Source organism: Rhinoderma darwinii, chromosome 3 (genome assembly GCF_050947455.1).
Source record: "Rhinoderma darwinii isolate aRhiDar2 chromosome 3, aRhiDar2.hap1, whole genome shotgun sequence".
Classification (NCBI taxonomy): Eukaryota; Metazoa; Chordata; class Amphibia; order Anura; family Rhinodermatidae; genus Rhinoderma; species Rhinoderma darwinii.
Window position 1 is genome coordinate 26163177 of NC_134689.1, and position 17039 is coordinate 26180215.

The 17039-nt window shown below is 43.5% G+C and overlaps 1 protein-coding gene across 2 annotated transcripts in view; it reads left to right on the top strand.

The window, feature by feature from the left end:
• The window catches only part of NDST1 (N-deacetylase and N-sulfotransferase 1), a 70702-nt gene that overhangs the window by 23199 nt on the left and 30464 nt on the right, over positions 1–17039 (top strand). For both annotated transcript variants that reach the window (XM_075856168.1, XM_075856169.1), the window contains exon 2: positions 13503–14299. In XM_075856168.1, coding sequence (XP_075712283.1) covers positions 13787–14299 — 513 coding nt within the window. In that variant the 5' untranslated portion in view covers positions 13503–13786. The remainder of the gene's footprint in view (positions 1–13502; positions 14300–17039) is intronic.

Here is a 17039-nt window from a genome sequence, read left to right on the forward strand (position 1 = left end):
TCCGTGCTGGAGCGGGGGGCACTTCAGGGGGTGAGTATCTGTTAGTTTACTATGTATTGCCATACCCTGCCCTGCTGCACAATTTAGAAAAATCCCAGATAACCCCCGTATATCGCCTTATGTAAAAGCCCCTTATCGGCCAAATGATATTTCGGTAGAACGAACGTTCCCAACCATTGCCCAGCGTGAACCTGTGCAGCAATCGAATGACTAACGATAATTTGCTCATTTGTCAGGATTGTATCTTTTATGCAAACCTAAAAATGAATGTTTGTCTGCGGTACCTCTGCTTGTGTATACAGGCATCTGCCTGTAGTTTGTAATGGAAACAGCATGAGAGGAGGAAAGACAAAAGATCGCCGGTAGGAAAAAAAACATGCGATTATTGTTAAATATAAATGCAAGCCTTGCTAAAGCAGCAATCGGCGCTCATTTTAGCGATCTGTCTTTCTGTGTAAAAGTACCCTTAATATACCGGCCAATTCCCGCAAACAAGCGTTCATATACGTGGCTCGTTCCAGATGAACGAACAAACTCGTTCGTCGGCTGATCGCATATGCAGCTGAAAATGTTTTCGGCAGCAGATCTCCCTGTATAAGCATGGAGATGTGCTGCCGACTAGGGTTGTCACGATACCAGAATTTGGACTTCGATACCGATACTTTGTGTAGTATTGCGATACTCGATACCAAAATGATACTTTTCCAACAATAATACAAAAAAATGTCCCGTTTTCTGATGTGAGGCACGTGGTGTGATGAGTTTTGAACCTCCATGTGCCTCAATTAATAGTAATTAACCCCATCATGTTCCTCAGTCATAATGGACAACATTGGGTTGTTGTGTGAGGTACATGATGGGGTTAATTACTATTAATGTGAGGCACATGGAGGTTCAAAATTCAGAATACCTTGTGCCTCACATTAATAAGTGAAAGAAAGCAGTTTTTATTTTATATTTTTACCGTGTACACATCATAAATGACGCTATAAATTTGTTGTGTAGGTTATTATGGTCGCGACAATACCGAATTTGTGTGTATTTTATGTATTAAGACTTATGTTAATGTTTATTGGAAAAAATAAGTTTTTGTTTTTTGAATTTTTTTTGAATTTTATTTAACATTGCTTTTTTTTTAAACTTTTCTATTTTTAAGCTTTAATATACTGGCATATATCTATATGACAGTACATTAGCCTGTATACTGATAGTACACAGGCAGTTGTTAGGACATATCGAAGTATGCCCTAACAGGGAATATAGTCAGACCGCACTGGGGTCCTTCAATGGACCCTGGGCTGTCTGCCCATATATGGTATGTCCCTAGATCGCGTTACAGGGATTCCCTGTGACGCGATCAATTGGGCATCCCCCTTCTCATTTTCCCCTTGAATACCGCGGTCAGCTTTGATCGCGGCATTCAAGGGAATAGCGGCGGAGATGAGAGGTTTCTCTGATCTCCGCTGTTAGAGCGGGGCTGCTGTGTAATACAGCCATTAAACCGCTCCTGACAACAAGTCTGTGCACGGGGTCAGCATGATGTGATGCGGCCGGTGATGTGCTAATGAGCGGCGCCGCAGACACTGAAGACAAAAAACATGGGGGTGTTTTGCAGTTGACATCTTTCTGGCCTTGGGCTACTGAGCTAAATATCTCAAGAACAGCTCATTCACATACAACACGTTTCCATTCATTAGTTTGTAAGGTGCTTCAAATAATACTGCAAGGTACTGTACACAGAGCTGAGACCCTGTCCGGCAAGGCTCTGTGACTCAGAGGAACCGCGGCATCTTTTAAAATCAGTGGTTGCTGTTTGTAGTTGGTTACTGTGAAGACGCATAGTTAAGCATGGGAGCTGTGGACACAAAACCGTAGGAAATTTTTACTCAAGACTATTTAGGGCTCATTCAGACGAGCGTGTAACTCGCCCGTGTGACGACTGTTAAAACAACGGCCGTCACAAGGACACGTATTTCGATGGGGCCGTTCACACAGCCGTTATTTCAACGGCGCGTTTGTAGGGTCTGTGGGAAAAATAGGAGATGTCCTATTCTCTTGCGTTTCCACGCATCCCTCCGAAAACTCTAGTCTATGAGGAATCTGTGATAACGCATCCCGCACGGGTGTACCTCTGACCTGAAAAACCGTCTGTTTTTCACGTCTGAGGTTGCGCACACTCGTCTAAATGTAGCCTTACAATTTTGTGTTTTTATTTTAGTTCATTTTTACAGTTAAAAAATTGTGGCTACATTCGACTACGCTATTGCTTCCGGCAAAACATCGGGTCCGGTGCACAACAGACACAAACGGAAACCATGGGCACCGGATCCGTCACCATTGAAATCAATGGTGATGGAAACGGAAGCCTCTGGTTTCCGTTCGTCTCAGTTTGTGTCTGTTCAGGATCCCGTTCTGACGGAAAGCTCAGACGGAACGTCACAATTGGACCCCAACGCAGATGTGAACGAAGCCTAAGCTTGTCATTAAAGGGAACCTGTCAGTAGGTTTGTAGCCACTAAACCACAAGCATGCTGTTATGCAGCTGGGATTTAGTGTTCCAAACCTGCCTACCTCAAAAATAGACGTTTAGGGTATAGTTCGTAAAACTATAGATGGGAGCGGCATTAGGCACATCCACATTGTGAACATGAAGCCGAGGACCGTACACTGCGCATGCGTCCCATGCCACTGGACTCCTTTCTGTAACTTGTCATTGACTATTCCATAAACGTCCGTTTTTTTTTTTGTTTTTTTTACATGGGCAAATTTGGAATACTAAACCCAGCTCCTTAATGGCATGCAGATGATTTAGTGTCTTCAAACCAAGTGACAGGTCGCCTTTAAGAATAGACACTATATATTGGTATAATCCAAGGGACATACTAGAACGAGCCCAGGTATTTATTCATATTGCTAAAAGTGTCCATTTAACAATGTCGATGCCCCTTTTTATTTAACTGTATCCCAACAACAAACTGATTACAGGGTCGTTCTGGTGGGACCCACAACAATCCGCTATAATCTGTTGTGTAAATCAACAAGTGTTCAATATCCCTCAGTGCCACCATAGTGGAAATTAAGAATTTCATGGCTCCCATTTTAATTAAAGGGCTCTCGGACACTCTTTGTAGCCACTCTGGCTTGTACATTATGGTCCTAAACCTGAACCCAAATTAATGGATTTCTAAGCCAGACAACAATAACATTCCGATCATTGCTCTATAGGGGTGATTCTCCGTTTAAAATTTCGTTATACTAATTAAAAGTTCGCAATCATTGACAAGTGTAAACGTGTGCAGCAATTGCACGATCAGCAAGAAGTTGCTTGTTTTGTTTTTTCAGCCAATCTTTTAGGGCGGATTTACACGAACGTGTAATACGTTCGTGCAACGCGCGTGATTTTCACGCGCCTCGCACGGACCTATCTTAGTCAATGGGGCCGTTCAGACAGTCCGTGATTTTCACGCAGCGTATGTCCGCTGCGTGAAACGCACGACGTCCTGTATTTGTGCGTTTTTCGCGCATCACGCACCCATTGAAGTCCATGGGTGCGTGAAAATCACGCGCGGCACACAGAAGCACTTCCGTGTGACGCGCGTGATTCGCGCAACAGCAGTCAAAGCTATGATTGAAAACCGAAAAGCACCACGTGCTTTTCTGTTTACAAACATACAAACGGTGTCATAATGATGGCGGCTGCGCGAAAATCACGCAGCCGCGCATCATATGGTGATGACACACGGAGCTGTTAAGTGCCTTTTGCGAGCGCAAAACGCCGCGTTTTTTTCGCGTGCATAACGCACACGCGCGTGTAAATCCGGCCTTAGGGTGAGAACACACGGTACAGCAGCCGCATGTGGATAATACCATGCTAACGTGAGTGACAAAATTGCGCAAAATTAAGCTTTTAAAACTGTAAGGGTATGTTCACACGATTAACAAAATACGTCTGAAAATACGGAGCTGTTTTCAAGGGAAAACAGCTCCTGATTTTCAGAAGTTTTTTGAGCAATTTGCGCTTTTCGCAGCGTGTTTGCCACATTTTTTACGGACATTTTTGGAGTTGTTTTCAATAGTCTATGAGAAAACGGCTCCAAAAACGTCCCAAGAAGTGTCCTGCACTTCTTTTGACGAGCTGTCATTTTACGCTCCGTATTTTCACAGCGACGCGTAAAATAAAGGCTTGGGGGAACAGAACATCGTAAAACCCATTGCAGGCAATGGGCAGAGGTTTGCCGACGTATTGGAGGCGTCTTTTCAGGCGTAATTCAAGGCGTAAAACGGTTGTGTGAACATACCCTTATTACCAGCAAAATTGTGTGGCCAGAAGGGGTGGGTTCCGCTCCCGCACCATGTATTTTTACCCTATTAAAGACCTAAAGATTATCATTTGTCGGCGGTCAATCCCCTTGTGTAAACTGTAATTTTCTAGTCATTATCAGACGAGACAGGAGGTGTGGAACTGTAGGCCGAGGCGTGGTAAATACTGAAAGGAGCAAAGCAATCTCAAATACGATCGAAATTCTGAAATGACCATACAATTATTGTTACGTATAAATGCATGTCTTTCAAAATCGGCAGTCGTTTTTACAACTTTATCCTCACGTGCAAAGGACCCTTAACCCCTGTGCTTCATGCGTAGACGTTCTGCAGAGTCTACTGATAAGATTAGTTATGTCTCATATTCTGTGTCTACACCACGTAAAGATGGAGCAGTCTATGCATGTGTAATAATAAATAGTATATACTGTAGCTGTGGGTAAATATCTACAATTCATGACTATTTATAATTTTTATCCGGATACACAATGAAAAGTATTGGTAGAGCAGGAGAATGGGGGTGGAGTTAGGGCTGGGCAATTATGACCTAAATCAAAATCCCGATTAATTGAACATGTGACCTCGATTACGATTATTTAGGCCACACCCCATTTTGCATACCACACCCTCTATTTGCATGTTACACCATTGAGTTAATATTTATCCCCTGAGCCTGCAGTATACTACTGTATATAATATACCCCCTGACACTGCCCCCACACACTATAATGCCCCATAGTTGCCCCCACAAATTATAATGCCCCTATAACTGTCTCCACACATCATAATGCACCTATATTTGCCCTCCACACATCCTAATGCCCCCATAGCTGCCCCCACAGAGTATAATGCCCCCATAGCTGCCACCACACCGTATAATGCCCCCATAACTGTCCTCCACATTATATAATGCCCCCCATAACCTTCCTCCACACCATACAATGCCCCCCATAACTGCCCTCCACACATATAATGCCCCCCATAACTGCCCTCCACACGTATAATGCCCCCCCATAACTGCCCTCCACGCAGTATAATGTTCCCATAGCTGCCTCTCCTAGTATAATGCCCCTATACCGGACTTCCAATCAGTATAATGCCCCCATAGCTGCCCCCACGCTGTTTAATGCCACACAGCTGCCTGATAAAAATAATATACATACTCGCCTAACCCGTTCCAATGGCAAGTGGAGGAGATCCCTCTGCTCTCCTGGTCCGTGCAGCTCTGCGCAGACAGGCGCGATGACGTCACTGCCTCGCATCCAGCGATACACAGTGAATGGTAGAGCAGGGACACTACGGTCCCCTGCTCTACCATTGGGTACAACTGTATCTGTGTCCTGAAGTTGCAGATACAGTTTAAACCGGGAGAAAATAATTAATAAAACCGAAATTCGCAAGATGACGTCGATTTTTAATTGCGCTGATCTTCGATTATTTTTCGATTAATTGCCCTGCCCTTGGTGGAGTGCCCGATCCAAGCGAGTGTGCTCACTCAGCCTTTTTCATATGTCCTACAGAGTTAAATGGAAAGTGGCTGGCTATTTTAATTCAATTACGCTGGGTTTTCTGCATTAACAGGAACGCCATATTTATTAAGGCCCTCCAACACTTTTACAGATAAAATTGAAATCCATTTGGGGACATTTATTCATGTATTAAACCAGGTGGGAAATCTGGGTGAAGCCTTACGCTAAGGTCGGCTCAATAATCAAAGATTTTCAAGTAGGAAACGTGTGTTCATCTGTGAGAGGAAACGTGGACATCTGATTGGTCGGCCTCATACACTTCTTTACAACACCCACTTGGTCAAAAGTAAAAACACGCCCAGTTGGTCTTTAAGAAACTAAATTTAAAATAGCTCATAACTTGCTCAAAAATGATCGTTTTTCAAAATTAAAAACACTGTTGTTCTCTACATTACAGCGCCGAACAGATTATGTAGGAGATAGGGCACTTATAATCTGGTGACAGAGCCTCTTTAAACTGCTGCAAAGTGTGAACAGAGCTCAAGTCAAGACTCCACTCTTGAGTTGCGGTTCTCCAGCTGCAATTTAGCGCAGTTAGAAAACCCTCAATGGCTAGATGTGACATTTAAATCTGAGATTTTATAAAATCTCATCCACATATTTGGGCATATTTAGAATGGCATTGTTAGAGCGCACCATATTTTATCAAGTCCTTCACCACCATTTTTCCTAACATTTGTCCGAAAGCAGGGGACGCGGTTTGCAAGTCACGTGCTATACGACTTCTATATATGACTTCTATACTAGGAGAAAGTTTGATTTGTTAAGGTGTAGCTTATTAGCTGCGCCATATTCATAAGCCGCTGAATGCTGCGCGCGCATTGATTATAGTGCAGGCTACAATTTAACTCACACTTTGAGGATTCTTAACAGAATATTTCACAATATTTTCTTCAGTGTTTTACGAATGCGAATCTGAGATATTAAATTAATGATCAATACTTTTTTTTTTTTTAAGATGTACCCTGCTGCAAGAGTAAATCATTTTATTGTGACCTGCCTCTGTCTCACGAGTAAATAATTTTATGCTGGCATTACATCTCCCATGCTGTGCTAGGAAATGCAGCCCCTAGAGGCTAATTACCAGTGTCGCCCTCTCGTCTACTAGAGACGGGTACAATGAGGCATTTTTGTTGCGTTCTGACAATCGGATATTGACGGTATAATATTTCAGCTCTCCTCTATATCCAGTATATGAGTCTGTTGTGTTCGGAGCCCTAAGGGTAAAGAATAAAAAATACGAGCTGGTGTTTCTAACTTCAGCCTCCCCCCCTCAACTGGAGTAGTTGCTCGTTGCAGGCTTGCTGTGCGTTGGCAGAGCTGTGTGTGGGATTTTGTTAGGGTAGACGGGCTCGGTAGGACAGGATTAGGGTGCGGTACGGAGCCGTGATTGCTGAATGCTAATTCCGTAAGTAGAGTAGCTGAAAGCTGCAGGGGAGAATTTGGATTCCCTTGCAAATGCGCGTTAGTCATGCTGGTATCTGGGAAGCCTATACGGTGGCCTTCTGGAAATGCTTTGGGGAGACTTGGCCTGACCACTCGGCAGTGAGAGATTAGATCTCTGAGAAGCACCTGTCAAGGTGTTGAGTCGCAGCAAGAAGTATCTATTTGGCTTCTCCCCAGAGGGAACATGACCTAGATAGTTGTTCTCTCTCTCCGCCTGTCACTGGGCAGGTTTGATTCATGTGGAGGTTCGGGAGGCGGAAAGGAGAAAAATTGTTTTGGGAGTTTAGAATGCAAATGAGCCTAAAGTAATGAGGGCTTAGGAATTCCAGCAGGGCAGCATTGTGTATGTGCTCCATGCCTAATCTAAAATTGAAAGGGTGTTTGTAAATGAGGAGAGGTGATATGATGGAACCATTGAGATCTTTCAGGGATAATATAGGGCTAAAAAGGAATTATGCTAATCCTTTATTTAGAAAGTGACAGCATATTAAGCATCGCTGAGAATTTCGCATTCATGTCGGGCCCTTCCGCAGTGGAGCTTACAATCTAATTTCCTACTGCACTTCCACAAAATGTTATATTATCAGTTGTCGACGTTCCAATGTTTTTGGACCTGGGGAAGGAAATCTGAGCAATACGGTTGGGTCATAAAGATTTTATGCGGATGAAATCTTGACTGGAATGAAATCTAAGCCATGGGTGTACTTTGTAGATTACACCATCGTACAATTGTGGCTTCTAAATAGCCATTTAATTGACGCTCTTTCCCGTTCTCTTTCCCGTTCTCTTTCCCTTTCTCTTTCCCGCTCTCTTTCTCTTTCCCGCGCTCTTTCTCTTTCCCGCGCTCTTTCTCTTTCCCGCGCTCTTTCTCTTTCCCGCGCTCTTTCTCTTTCCCGCGCTCTTCCTCTTTCCCGCGCTCTTCCTCTTTCCCGCGCTCTTCCTCTTTCCCGCGCTCTTCCTCTTTCCCGCGCTCTTCCTCTTTCCCGCGCTCTTCCTCTTTCCCGCGCTCTTCCTCTTTCCCGCGCTCTTCCTCTTTCCCGCGCTCTTCCTCTTTCCCGCGCTCTCCCTCTTTCCCGCGCTCTCCCTCTTTCCCGCGCGTGTCAGAGGGTCATACACATTTTTGATCAGCCAATGTCATTATAACCAACTTTGATCTAATGTGTATAGGTAGCATTTATCTGTGCTTGTTTATGGTAGTGTATTGGGCTACATTCAAACAAGTGTCAGATTTCCACTCGTAAAAAACGTGCGTAAATCTGGTCCGTGTGCGTTGCGTTATGCATCAGTGTTCTTTTGTGCTTTGCAAGCGGGCATTTCGTTTTTCACGCACTCGCAAAGTACTGGGTTTTTTTTTGTTTTTTTTTAATGGAATTGATGCGCAAATCAATGAGCTAGGGATGCACGATGCATCGAAACTTCAATACTGTTTCGATACTCTGCATCCCCAAACGGTTCACTACCGTTGTTTCATGTATTTCGATACTAAGCTGTGCGGCCACACAGCTCAGTATAGTAATACATGAATGTATGAGAGCGGGGCTGCGGCTGTGTCATACAGCCATTGCCCCGCTCCTGAGTACTGACAAGTGCGTGCCGTCAGCATGATGTGATGCGGCCAGCGCTACACTAATGGGCGGCGACACTGAAGACAGAACATGGAGTGCGCACTGCAAAACACCCCCATGTTTTGTCTTCGGTCCCTGCGCCGCGGCTCATTAGTGCAGCGCCGGCCGCATCACCTCATGCTGACCGCACACGCACTTAATGCCAGGAGCTGGGCAATGGTTGCATTATAGAGCCGCAGCCCCGCTCTATAACGGCGGAGATCAGAGAAAGCTCTCATCTCTGCCACTATTCCCCTAATTCTGCAATCAAAGCTGACTGCAGCATTCAGGAGAAATTTCGAAGGGGGGATGCCCCTGGATAGCGTCACAGGGAATTCCTGTGACGCGATCGAGGGCCATACCATATATGGCCAGACAGCCCAGGGTCTATTGAAGGACCCCAGGGCTGTCTTACTATACTTCCTGTTAGAACATACCTAAGTATGCCCTAACAACTGCCTGTGTACTATCCGTACACAGGCTAATGTACTGTAGTATAGATATATGCCAGTACATTAAAGTTTAAAAAATAAAGTAAAAACAAAGTAATATTACATTTTAAAAAATACACATACGCCTTATTTTACAATAAACATTAAAATAAGTCTCAATACATAAAACATACACATATTCGGTATTGGCGCGGCCGTAATAACCTGCACAACTATTTTTTTGCATCATTTATGATGTGTGCGCTGTAAAAAAAACAAAACTTCTTTCACTTTTATTAATGTAAGGCACGAGGTGTGATGACTTTAACCTCCATGTGCCTCACATTAATAGTAATTAACCCCATCATGTACCTTACACATTAACCCATTATGACTGAGAAACATAATGGGGTTAATTACTATTAATGTGAGGCACATGAAGGTTAAATTCAGCATCACACCTCGCTCCTTACATCAGAAAATGGAAGAACTTTTTTTTTTTTTATTACAGTTGGCAAAGTATCGTTTTGGTATCGAAATCGCAATACTACACGAAGTATCGGTATCAAAGTCCAAATTCTGGTATCGTGACATCCCTACAATGGGCGCGTAGGTGCGTAAAAACACCAATATAGGACAAGCACTGAGTTTCACGCAGCGGACTCTCGCTGCGTGAAAACTCCTGCATGTGTGAACGGCCCCATTGAAATCAATGGGTCCGTGTGCTGTGCGTGATTTCCACGCATCACACAGACGAGATTCACGTTCTTATGAATGGGCCCTTAAGGTATTGCTATATAACCATGTTACACACTGCTAAACACTGGAGCAAAATGTACTCCAAACTGAAATTCCACTTTGCACTGTTCAACTCTATGATCAGCCAAAGTTGGGTTGTTAACTCCTCCGGCAGCTACAATGGATATCTAGTGATATCTTCGGTACTTGATTGCAGCATGCTGAGACTTGTAGTTGCACAGCCTCGGGTTGCCTATGCCGGCTGTAAATTGAAGCGTTGGGTGGCATGACATACAAGCTGACTTTTCTACATGCAGCTTAATTGCTCCGACACTAATTCAAAGTAATAAATGGAAGTTGAGATCTCGCAGTAATAACACTGTGGGCAGTATATGAGCGTTGGTTCTGAAATTCCATTCATTAGTGTCAGCCCTGGAACATTTTAATGCCATAAATTGCCTGGTCTGATACCATCTCGTGGCTAAATGCAACACTAACAAAAGCTATTCTACTGAAATGTGTATGGGCTTACATTGATAGAGGCGTAATGAAATCCATCAGTAGATGTATTGAGATGGTGTGAGCTGTGAAATACATTGGCACGAGATAAACACCGAAATGACCACAGAACATTGGGTAAAAAACCCAGTGACCGTGCAGTTTGGGATGTGAATATGTCTACAGGCCTAGCTTTGTTGGATTTCAAAATACCCGATTCTTTGTTTCCATGAGAGATAAGCTGCTGTCCCCATTGAAATAAACGTGCATGTTCAGCCAAGTATTCGTCTTTATGGGGGAGTCCGTAAAAATACCTGTCCGCCAACAGTTCTTTAACATGTATGGTCAACTTTAGTCACAGGATTACGGTTTCATGATGGCCACGCGTTGGCTAAAGTCCAGTTCCACCTTCCCTTCAGGTTACTTTTCATCTTCGTTAAAGGATATGCTGCGACTCTCTGTATCTGACTTATTTTTGTGATCTTACGTAATGTACAGTGATCAGTCCTGAGTTGAAGAGTATTAGTCCTCTCTCCTGACCTGTCAGTTTTAGCAAATACTTGTATACCCCATGAAATGACAATTCTGGGACGAGTTTTCTTAGAACTCTGTGTTGTGCTACTCGGCTGGAATTCCTTATTGAAATTTATTAATTAATTGACAACTGGGTGCTGCCGTTTCCCTTCTCAGTCTCACTCTCTCAGCACTGATTGGACATTGTCGGTCTATGTAGGGACACCCCCCCCCCCGCCCCCAACTGGTAATGCCCAGTTGTAAATTTATTCATAAACTTCTAGGAAGAATAACAGAGAAACGGCACAACGTAGAGTTCTAAGAAAAGATGATGCTCCAGAATTATTTAATGGGAAATACAATTATTTACTAAAACGTACATGTCGGGAGAGGTGACTGGTCCTTTTTAAATAGTGAATTGTCCTTCAAGAGTCTATGTACACTTTTTTTTTTTTTTTTTTTTTTAAATCATTGTTATTGGTGCAACTTTGTAATTACATTTTTATAAAAAAAAGTTAACTTTTTGTGATACAGCTGCTTTATAGCCTGTATACAGAGCTGCTGTATCTTGTGCTGAGACCTGAATCAGTCAGCTCCGCGGCACTGACTGGTTCATTGAAAGCGGGTCCTGTGTCTCTGACATGCTGGATCCACCTGTTATCGATCTAATCTAAGTTTTGAACTTAGATGTGATCAATAACCGCTCAATGACCCTCTCTCACTGAACCCGTCAGTCCAGCTGACTTGACTGATACAGGTTAAGCTTACGATACAGCTGCTCTGTATACAGTATACAAAGCAGCTGTATCACAATAATTAAAAATAATTTTTAATAAAATGGAATTACAAAGTTGCACCAATCACACTGATAAACATTTTTAGAAGATAAAAAACATTTTCAAAGGTGTACATAGCCTTTAACAGGCAATTGTAGCAGGTTTTGAGCGATGGGTAGGCTAAATCTATACGATTAATAGCTTTTTTCGCTTTATGGACATATTTCATTCTGTCTGAGCGGTGTCAGTAAGGTGAATCATAGGCGGGATTCACACGACCGGGTCGTTCCCGAGCCCGAGTGTCGGCCGGTAAAATCGGCCATTTTGCCCGGACGGTTTGCATAAAGTTATGCATCCGTGCCGGGCCGGGCAGATCCGGACAGTGACATCAGCGGCAGCTCCTGAAGGGGAATCCCCATGTGTTCGGGGATTCCGCTTCAGGAGTTTCCCCTGATGTCACTGCCCAGATATGGACCGAGACATCAAGCGCTCTGTCCAGGAGCGGAATCCCCGAAAACACGGGGATTCCGCTCCTTCAAGGAGCTAAAGTGCGGCTAGCACATAGCAGAGCGGGGAGATACCTCCCTGCTCTGCTATAGTGGCGTCGCTGCAGTAGTAGTAGTAGCAGCCGCAGCAGCAGCAGCTGCTGCAACTAGTGGCGCCATCGAAGGTGTCGCCGAGCCAGGGTGCTTTTAACAAGCAGGGGAAGGGAGCCAGCGCAGCGCTCCCTCCACCTGCTGTACACCCCGGCCCTGCCACACAGTGTACAGCGACGCCATTCGTCAGAATGGCATCAACTCCTCCTCCTCACATGCACTCTGCGCTGTGAGGAGGAGGAGATCGAGCGCAAGCGCCGGGAAACCCGGCCATCACTCGGAACACATTCCGGTGATGGCCGTGTAATACCCGGCCCCATAGACTTCTATGGGAGCCGGGCGGCCGGGTGCCCGGGCGAAGATAGAGCATGTCCTATTTTTTGACGGCCGGATTTCCCGGCCGTCAAAAAATCGGTCGTGTGAATAGCCCCATTAGGGGTCTATCATTCCTAATGCAGCCGGGTGCCAGCCGATTTATAAACGGCCGGCACCCGGCCGGGAAACCCTGCCGTGTGAATGAGGCCTTAACGTGCAGAATGAATGACACTTGCCACGTTGTCTGGAAAAGTTACAATACTAAGCACAACACCTGCTTCCTTCCCTCATGTAGTAGACTTTGCTAAGGTTACAAAAAGTATAATTGTGTAGTCTCAAAATCCTCGTAATACTTGAGGCCCGTGTTCTCTTCTAAATCCACAATTGGTTCACTGTAGAAGGAATAAGGAAAACCTGGTAGCTACCATCGCTAATAGCAGCAGTTCCATCCTGTATGGTTTTCTTTTTTTTTTTTCCCTTCCGGCTAAATCTTTTTTTTTTTTTTTGTCTTGCCGGTGAGGAATACTGTATTTTCTTTTTCTAAATATCTAAGGATTTACTGATGTTGTGAGTTACAACCGTTTTCATGTGCATGAGAAGAGATATGAGCGGGTGGAGGGTCTTTTAAGATTGCTATGTTACTGACTGTTCGTGTTTGATCTACTCTTGACTGAACTCTTGAGAAGTTGTTGGACCCAACTTTGATGCTGATAACTTTTGATGTTTTTTCTTACAGCCAATGAATTCCATCAGTATCCTACACCATTGCAATCCTGATTCCACAAATGATGAATGACCGTGATTTACACCTAAGCCTTCCTCCGGCACATCATCTCTCCTACACTGCCGGAGAATCCTGCGACAAACCAGCCTTACGTACCCGATTCATCCTAGGGTTGGACTTTCGATGGACATGCCATGGTGACATGAACAGAATGAGTTAAGGGTACTTTCTACATAACCAAGGTGTGTTAGTTAGCGCTTGTGCCGCTCAGCTCATTCTGAGTAGGTGCAAGGACCATGAGCTTGTCCCTGAAGTCACGCAGGTTTGGGAGGCCAGTAAGCCCACAACTGGTTCTCTTACTTCTGTTTGCCTTCTGTCTTCTGAGTGTCTTCATCTCAGCCTATTATCTCTATGGATGGAAAAGGGGACTGGAGCCTTCAGGTGGTGAGTCACAATCCCTGGACTGTGATGAGCCCAAGATTAGCCCTTCACGTTTGCTCCCTGTGAAGCCCATGAGATCAATGGACACTTCTAGAACTGACCCACTGGTGCTAGTCTTTGTGGAAAGCCTATACTCTCAACTTGGGCAGGAAATAGTGGCTATATTGGAGTCAAGCCGCTTTAAGTACCGGACCGAAATAGCTCCAGGCAAGGGTGATATGCCTACTCTTACCGATAAAGATAGGGGGCGATTTGCACTAATTGTGTATGAAAATATTCTAAAATATGTCAACCTGGACGCATGGAACCGAGAATTACTGGACAAGTACTGTGTGGAGTATGGTGTAGGCATCATAGGCTTCTTCAAGGTAAGGTGGTCATGGTTTTATATGCTTTTAAGTCTACTCTTTCTGAAATTTAGATCTTGGATACACAGCCGTGAGGAACTGGTTTTAAACTGTACCCAGTTATGGCCTGGTAGTACAATAAATGTGTTTTCTAATTCTCAATGTGCGATCGTAGTAGGATTGATACCCTGGAATTCCCCAGTCTATGGAAATTTGGTTTCTAAAAGCCTAGATGTGTTTCTTTTGTGGTCAACTCATTCGTTCTCTTTTCTTCGCTATCCCCAAGACACAACTTATTTAGTCCAGTTGAGTGGCCTTAATCCTCTGACAAAGCTGTAAAAGGGACATTGTTCTTGGACTGGGGTCTTGCTGGATAACCCCTTTCAACTGATGTCTTTCTATTCACCCCTTCCTCTCCCTCCCAGTCTACTAGACAACACATGGCCTTTAATTCCCATTTATCCTTAATGGGTTTTGGACTTTTTTATTTTTGATCTTGGATGCTGTAGTTATCATACACAAAGTACAAATATGTTGTATGCCCTTCTTTTATATTTGTATTAACTCCTAAATTTCTGTACAATATTTGTGACTGAGTGAGGTTAGTTTCTAACCATCTAGATAAGATTCTAGTGTGTACGCATTCATTTAATATATAATTCTACACTTCAATGTGATCTTTGCTTTATGTATTATGTACTGATCTTGAGTTAAATGTTTTAGCTGACCATACAGATTCTATGTATGTTGGCTAAACTTGCCGATTTTGTTAGGACAGGCCAACCATCTAATGTGTATAGTGGCATCCCAAATTTCCCCTGATGGCAGATGTCTGGAGATGTAAGGGTTGATCCTTTTGTCAGTAGATAAGCGACTGCCAGAGGTGTCTGGCAGCGGCTTTCTCCCTTTTCACTAAAACACATGCACGCTCAGCCGAATGTGTATGGGGGAGTCGGGAGGAATAGCTTGCGATCGTTCTATCTTAAGTGTATGGTCAGCTTTACACTCCATTCACACGCATTGCTGCATTTGGAATCCATTAGCATTGTGCTGACCACCGCACCCCAGCAGCTTAGCTCAGATCTCATTATGTACTAAACTCTAATGCATTGCATTATGGGACTTTTTTTTTTTCCCCTGTGTCATACATGCTGTGAACACTACCTCTCCTACAATGACCCACAGTAATGGAATCCTTTTGTAGACAGTGTGTGAACTGAGCCAATATTTATGAAAATGGAGTCAACTTCTTCATGTGTTTTTAGAAGTAAGTTTCAAAAAGTGTGGCCACATGTATTACCTAGAGAGATGTAAATTATATTTTCTGTCTGATACATCTTTAGATCCTAATGGATTAGTAGGTTGCATTCTAAGGAATGTTGGTTCAATTTCCAAAAAGGCTGCCGCCATTTCTGCGTATAGCAAGTGCTCTAACTGGTGGCCGTAGACTGTGCTATTCCAAACAGTTGAAAAAAAGGTATACCGAAGTATACCAGCCCAACGGAGGCCAAAAGGACACTCTTGAGGCCTCTGTAGGGTGAATGGGGAGAATACGGATTAGTTTGCCATATGCGCCGGGAGCTTACGCCAAGTGAACACTGCAAGTGTGAACACAGCCTGAAAGATCCACCGATGGCTATTAAGTGCGTATGGTCGTCGTAGAAAACCAATATAACTGAAACAACTCAATACAAAGTGAATTGTCTTCATACAAGAGAGCAACTCCAGGCAGGTAATATTTTTTTGCTTTTAGGAAGAAATGCTTTTTATATTTTCATGCATTTTACAGTTCTACATAGTAGCAGCCTGTTTACCATGAAGGATAGAACCAGGAATTATCAAAATCTTCTAGACTTTATAAGCGAAATAAACGAGTCCAGAAGCTATTGTGACTTTAGAGTGATCGGACATGAAGAATTTAATTTTATATTATTGGAGAAGAACCCCAAAAAGTTAGAGGCAAAAAGTTACTCTCATAGCTAGGCACATTGGCCTTCTGGGACTTGTATGAGCCTGGATACAACATGTTGTCACCATCAAGTGAAGTATCTGAGATATGGAGAGCAGTTGTTTTATCTCGCTGTGAAATCCATACCAAGAATTTGTTCCTCGCAGAGATCGGCATTGTTAGGACATCTAAAGTACTTTGGATGTTTCTGGAACCTCTTTCTTGCTGTAGGTCAGTCTTAACAACTATGTAACTCCATTATATTGACTCATTTAACATGTCGTCGTGGCTGTCCGCAGTGGAATAGCAGTATAGATAGGCTTAATTTCCAACAGCATCCATATTCGTCCCATAATCAAATATGGAGTTATTCACACCCACAGTTTTATAAGTTACGAACATCACTTTAAAAGGGCCTGTAAAAGACTTGATGATTTTGTATCAAACGAAAATATCTTTATTTTCTTCGTTTTTATTTGTATTGCATAAGAAAGAATGAATAAAAATATATTTGAAAACAAAACAAGGGCCTGTAAAAGAACGAAAAAAAAAAAAAAGGGCAGCATGGGAGGGCTGGGGGGGGGTAAGTTCTAATTAATGCTAATTAATATTTTGTTTCTGTAGTATATATAGGTCCTGTAATGCATGATGTTCTACGGTTTGGGGGCATGCTACATCATTAGATGGTTAGGTGGTGGCATTCGTATAACTACCAGGGTAGCAGGCATAGAAGATGCTATAGGGTCCGGCAGCTGACATCTACTCCTGAAGAAGACTCAACATTGAGGGTGTACTTGGTGATCTCCTTGGATG